General features: G+C 41.2%; 1 protein-coding gene across 1 annotated transcript in view; it reads right to left on the bottom strand.

Moving 5' to 3' along the window:
• Window positions 1–1,983: 1,983 nt before the first annotated feature.
• ERO1A (endoplasmic reticulum oxidoreductase 1 alpha) overlaps window positions 1,984–6,962 on the bottom strand; it is a 51,555-nt gene continuing 46,576 nt past the window's right edge. Inside the window, exon 16 of the mRNA XM_066608010.1 lies at window positions 1,984–6,173. Within this exon, the coding sequence (XP_066464107.1) occupies window positions 6,116–6,173 (58 nt within the window). The 3' untranslated portion in view covers window positions 1,984–6,115. The remainder of the gene's footprint in view (window positions 6,174–6,962) is intronic.

The following is a 6,962-nucleotide window of genomic DNA, read 5'->3' as shown; positions in this document are numbered from 1 at the left end:
AATGAGCAAGATATGCTGCAGTAGTCTCCTTTCAAATAGAACTCTTCTTCATTCTTGTACATGGTTACTTAATGCTGATTCTCCATGGAAATGGACTGCTAGCTGCAGCTAAGTCATTATCTGACATCTAACCTAAGAGCGCTGCTCTGGAGCTGTCACTCCTCATCTGAGCTCCTACAATGCACTAAGTTCTGAAGTTTACTTTAGAAAGGAATAAAATTAAGCTATATAATATGGTATGCAGATTGTCTAGCTTAAAAGATGTTTCTGGGAGTTAACTACTGACTACCTATCCTCCAGGATAGGTCAACCATTGACTGGGGTCCACTACTCAGGACCCCCAGCAAGCAACTGTTACCAGGCCCATTGTCTGTTGAAGGCTCTGTCCACATTCTAGTGGGCTGTAGTGGTAATGCAGGCACAGCTTCCATTTGAATTTGGGAGCTGTACCTCTAATACAAACCCAGGCCACTACACTGTGGTCAGCTCCCAGCTCAGCCTGCAGTGACAAGTGGGCCATGTAACACTTCACAGGAGTCAGGCTTTTTTTTTTTTAATTGGGTGGGGGATTATTTAAAAAAAAAAAACACTATATGACCTGGCCTGAGGTTAGGATGTCGGTGGCTGAAGTCCCTGCAGACACGTGGAATTTTGCCATGTATGAGGCTTAGAAGCACCTTTTTGAAAACTCAGTGGTAACTTTGAAAGAACTTTTTCTATAGCTCCTAGACAGGTGATGTCTCCATGGGAGCAAGTGGCAGAAAGTAGTTTGATCATGCAGGTCATTCCTTTCTGTCCAACCTAACACATGTGGTGGCAACTGATGTGTAATCCTGCAGCCTCATGCTGTTGTCCCTGGTAAGACATGACCGTGTAAGGGGGAAATGTACAGTCTGCATAGGATCTATAGAAAGAATACTTTAAGTCAAATTTAATTTTGACTTGTTCCACCTCAATAAAAACTAAACCAGATGACTAGATATGTGCTAACCCCTGTTGAAAAATTGCATGCGTTTCAACTTGCCAGTTCAGCTCATAGCAGAATTGGACTGAAAGCAGAACGGCTGCACTCTGCTATAGAGAACTGCATAGAAGCTGGTAGGAAAAGGTGAGGGAATGGCAGGTAAGGCTGGGTTGTTTCAGGGTCCATCTAGGCATTATGCCTGGAGTGTTGACTGGCATCCAGACAGCTTGGTTGGGCTTTATTCCTCAAAACGAAACATACGTTCTCAGGTCAAGCAGGTTTCCAGCATCTGATGGACACTTGGCATAGTTACCTGTCTTCTCTAGCAAATGAACAGAAGCCTGCTCACAGAATTGGTCTCAACTTTGTACGATGGAATCTCCATCTGGATTTTTATCTGGACAGGCTGTAATTTGAACCCGGCGGTAAGGCCCATTCACACAGATCGCTCAAACAGCGGTTTGAGTGATCACTTTCCATAAACTTAGTGTGTAAATGAAGACTCCTGCTGTATGCAGAAGAGCGCTGTCTTTGTTCTCAGAGCTCTCAGCTGGTACCCAGCTGAGAGCTCTGAGTGGTACACCAGTGGTATCTCACTAAGAACTCAGCATGTGTTGCTAATGAGGCTAATCGTTTTTTTAGCTTACTAAGTTAGCAATGAGAATAGTGCACGATGGCAGCCTGTTTAGACACTATTGTCATTCAAAAGATGGCTTTTGAGCGATAATTGTTTAAATGGGCCTCAGTCACACAGCAGTATTTGTGGCAATATTTAAGCTAAAACCAGGGGTGGAACATGTAGAGAAAGTATAATGGGAAGATTTGTACCTTTTGTTAGACCTATTCCTGGTTTTTAGGGTACAAATACAGCTGTCTGAATGAGGCTGAAGTCTAAAGAATATACCATAGGTCAGTACTAATAACTGGGTAAGGTCAGATGTGACCAGTTCTGATCACCACCATACAGAAGAACAAGGTGACAAAACATGTGTAGCAGAATATACAAAATGCAATGTAACTAGATACAAGACTTGAGTTTATTTCAATGTGCCAACATTGTAACAGTTCTGTACAGGGAAGGGGTTAATAAATACAAACATCACATACAAGAATGAAATGGTGCTGACTGTTCTGTTACGGGGCTGTAAGCAGAACATGATGCAGTGAGGTGGTTGTGATACCTGGGATTGCAGATACTCTGCACCATACTGAGCTGGAGCCCATGGACAGTAATCTGTGGCTGTTATTAGAATGGATTCTCCCCACCCCCTTAAGGCAGACCAAATATATCATTCCTTATGGGGACATTTCTACTGTGAGGTGCTAAAGAAGTACTCCTAGCAAAACTGACAAACTTCCATCCTGCGCCACCTCCTTGGTCCCTGGGTGAGGGGTAGCAGTGTGTTTGCCTGGACTACGCCTGCTTTATAAGAAAACACTAATGTATAATATACTACACCATTTGGTCTGCTCTGGGCTTACTCAAAATGGCCAATTCTTTGTAATATGCACATTAGGGAGAAGAGAATCCAGATCTAATTTCTCAGCTTTTTCAGAAAAGTAAAGGCAGCAGCCTTATTAGCTGGTATAAGGAACTTTTTTAATGGACGAAAGGCCCCATTTATATGGCTATAGTCCCAGGGTCTGTGCACTGTATATGGATCCATGATGGTCTAAGGTTACTTGAATGGTTGACTTGTCACACAGACAGATGGGCAGTGTGAGGGGGAGGGTAAATTGGCTGCATGTCCTAATATCTGGTTTTACAGATACCATATAGGATGGGTCTGTGTGCTTTCCACAGACATGATACAGCTGTGTGACTGGCCTTTGTTTGCTAGAGCTACCCTCCAATGGGACTTGCCCTGTCTGCTACAAGTAGACTGTCAGGAGCTGTAGCTTTACAACAGCTGGACTTGTATGGTAATGGAATGTCTGCGTATAAACTAATCCACTGCCCATTGTATCTGTGGCTATATACAAGTAGCACAGGGATCAAGTCTATAGGTTAAAGCTGTACAAATGGCAAGGGTAATAGACAATTGGTGCTCAAATCCAATATGCTGTCTGGGCCTAACAATGGTCTTGATGCTGAGTGGAGGCTGCACTGTAGAGATAATGGCTCATTGGATCAAAGTACCTACTATATTTAATCACAGCAGAAAATGTCTTTGGGTGGTATTGCAAATGCATGACTTTCCTGAATGCTGCAGTCCTATGTCACTCATATAAAGCCATATGAGTTGTAAGAGGTTCAAGTTATCTTAGTCTAACAGCAGTAATGGCACAATATACATATGTTCAGCGTTTCCCTTCAAGACCCTGAATCAGAACATTGAAATAGACAAAAAAAAAGTGGTTAAATAAAATTGCATGCAGACAGATTTGATAATTAAGCTTTTTGTAAAATTTGCTCAAGGGTTCTCCTGCATAAGCTTGCCCTCTAGTGGTCAATCTATGAAACTGTATTAAGTGAGCACTTCAGGCATGCAGTTTAGGCATACAGCACTAGATGGCAGTTTTGGTTACACACCAAGCCTTAAAGGGGCATAAAGCTTACCTATCATTTCAGGTGAACTTTTACTAGAAGCTAGTTTATATACAGTACCAGTCAAAGTTTGGACACCTTTTCCATTTTTTTTTACATTATATACATCTTAAAGACAAACTATAAAAACACAGAAGTAGTAAACAGTGTCAAAGCAAGAGAAGGCCACATTCCAGAATAAAAATAATTGGTTTGACAGCTTTGTAGTCTTGGTATTCTGTTAATCAGCTGCATGAGGTAAGCACCTGAAATGGTTTTCCTAGAGCCTTAGTTCCCAGAGGTGCTAAGCATCCAAATCATCTCAATTGGATTTAAGTCAGGCAACTATGGAGGCCATGTACAATCACTCTCCTTTTTAGTCAAATAACCTTTACATAGCTTGGTGGTCACTGTCCTGTTGAAAAACAAGTGATGGTCACATTGAGCTTCCACTGCAAAAGGCTGGGGTAGGCATGCTGGTTAATTGTGCCTTGGGTTTTAAATAAATCAAGTGTCACCAGCAAAGCACAATCGCAGCTCTTCCTCCATGGGAACACCTGTAGCAACCACCCACTCGCATTTCTGTGTCTCACCAACAGCATTAGAACCTAAAATCTCTAATTTAAACGCATCAGAACAAATACAGCTTCCCATGGGCCTAATGTCTCGTCCTTTTTTAGGTTAAGAAGTTCTTTTGTGCTGATGGTCCTCCAGTAGTGGCTTATTTAAAAACCAGGCCTGTATGATCAAATTACTACAGAGAGTTATAATACTTGATCTCTGAAGCATTGCTCTAATTTGAGGCATTGTCAGTTGGTAAATGGTCAATGTTAACTACTAAACATCGTTGTAGCAGGTATATTCCTGGGGCTGTCCTCACAAGAGCCAATTTCATCCTAGCAGTTGAAAGGTATCCAGAAGTGCAGTCATAAAAACAATCAAAGTTCCTACATTTTCTGGACTGACTCTCATGTCTTAAAAGTAATGGACTGTTTCTCTTTACGCACTGGAGTGGTTCTTGCTTGCGTGCAGATTATAATAGTAGGTGAATGTGGGTAAGGCACTTAATGAACTGTGTACCCACCTGACCACAACTGATGGTCTCAAACACCTAGTGTGCTATTAGACAGCAGTGTTACTGCCCTGCACACACAGGAGCTTTGTGGATTACAGGCACATGCCTGTCACTGAACTGAAACGTCCAAGTGCCAGCTGTAATCCGTGTAGCTCCTCTTGTGCTTTCCAGGGCAGTAAAGCTGCATTCACATGGATCAGAAAATAATGTGAGTTGCGTGCCACACACATTCACCCCATTGTTAGTAATATGTGTATTTCCATGGGAGGCACGTCTCTCAGTGACCAGAAAATGCCCAGATTATGCTAAACTGTCAAACCAAAAGGAGACATTCTGTTTTCACCTATTGTTTACTACTTTTGTTCCTTCTATAGGTTTCAGGTCTTCAGTTTTAATCTACAATGTAGAATATATAAGGAAAAGCTCTCCAAACGTTTAACTTGTTATTGTATGTGAGGAATAACACTCCTGATCTCAGTTCCAGAGCAGCCAAAGCCTGGCTAGCCATACACAGCGCACACAAGAGATTCTGTTTCTACATGCACACTGTATTGTAGCAGCATGGAGAACATTATACAGCATTACTGAGCAGTGTAGATGTGAATGCAGCACTGAGGTGAGAAATTACTAAGATCGGCATACAGCTCCTCGCCGTAGCCTGATCTGTGTATATATTTTACTAGAACTGAGAGTGCGCAATGCAGGACGACAGGAGTCTGAGGCATTTTTCTTATTTGCAATAAATCAATAGTAGAAAAGAAAACTTATTCTGTCAAAAAAATTACTCTAACATAACCCCACCCCATCCTTAAATGCAATTCTGTGCTGGGTAAGCAGGATGCTGCAAACTCATGCAGATTGATTTTTTTTTTTTCGTAGAACCAGCACAGAAAGTAAAGTATAATAAGAATCTGAACTTTTAGTCATCCCTGAGTACCAGTACTATGTACAACACCTTCAAAATCTCTCCCCAAAACCTCCACAGGGAGAACAGATTTTATTTAACATATCTAAAAATACATTTAATAGGCAACTTCTACATTTTGCGAGTTGGTTGCATGGGCTCTAGCAGAGTAATTAGCAAATCATGGCGTTTGCTACAGAGGTGATCACTTTTGGGACCAGAGAGAATTGGGGGGTGTAAACCTTTGCCATACACCCTAATCTATAACCCAGTAAAATAAATTTCTCCAATCTCGGCTAAGATAGATCATTAAGAAAAGGGTTGAAAACCTTGGTTAAGGTTTGGACACTGGCCAGAAATGGGCAGAGTATTTGGGACATAACAGTTTAGGATAGAAAAACCCAGCCTAACGTTAGAAATGATTAGTGCTGCTTCAGGAGATTCAGTAGTAGTGCAGCTAAAAGTCACACTAATTAGAAAAGCTGAAGCATATTTATTTTACAATATACACAAGAAGGTCCTTCAAGGACCAGTTTTCACAATGAGAATGTAAAACTCTCAGACTTTGACCAAGAGTGATTTTCAAACATGTAGGAGCCTTAATAGTGCAAAGTTCTGTCCTCCCGGATCCTTTTCCCTTTCTTGTCACATGTCTTGTAGCAGTCTTTTAAAGTTTTCCAATTCCTTTATACTTGTAGAAATTCTGCAGGAAAAAGAGACAAAAAATAAAATGTATAACACATGGCTAGCATAATGACACAGAGGTAGCAGAGAGGAGATCGGAATAGTAACTAATTGCATCACAATGATAGTTTCCCAGAGGACTGCACGTAAAGTAAACCACTATACATATATAATGGCATGGTGACTGTTCGATAGGAGAGTCTACAGCATACAGTTAACACCCTGCTAAAACTGCTGGTATCAGAGCCAACTGCTAGCTTCTTCTGTAATGCCCAACACAATGTATTATAAAAACAAGTCACATGTGAAATTCCACACCACTTCCTGAAAATTGATTTCTAAAAATGCCTGTGGGGTCCTAATGTTTGCCACAGCCCTAGATCAACTGCTTGATGGGTGCAATTTACAAAGTTTTTGCCAATCACCACTGTAGTAACTATGGAGCTCTGCAAAAGTGGCATGGTGCCCAAGAACCAACTCTGCAAAATGTATGCTCCAAATGACACTCTTTCCCTCCCGAGCTCAGCCATGTGCCTAAACAGCAGTTTATGATGGCAGGTGAGGTATTGATGTACTTGGGAGAAATTGTATGACAAATTCAGGGCTTTTTTTTTTTTTTTTTACCCAAGATTCCATTTGAAAATTAAATTGAGTAAAAACTATATACTGTGGAAAAAAATGTAGTTTTTCTATTTTTATGGCTCCGTACTAAAATTCTACAAAGACACCTGTGAGGGTAAAACCCTTGCTATCCCGCTGGAATGCTTTGCGAGCTGGTGTTTCATCTTGGCATCTCAAGGTCTCTACA

The sequence above is a fragment of the Eleutherodactylus coqui genome, chromosome 6 (genome assembly GCF_035609145.1).
Source record: "Eleutherodactylus coqui strain aEleCoq1 chromosome 6, aEleCoq1.hap1, whole genome shotgun sequence".
Classification (NCBI taxonomy): domain Eukaryota; kingdom Metazoa; phylum Chordata; class Amphibia; order Anura; family Eleutherodactylidae; genus Eleutherodactylus; species Eleutherodactylus coqui.
This window is presented reverse-complemented; position numbering and strand designations above follow the sequence as displayed.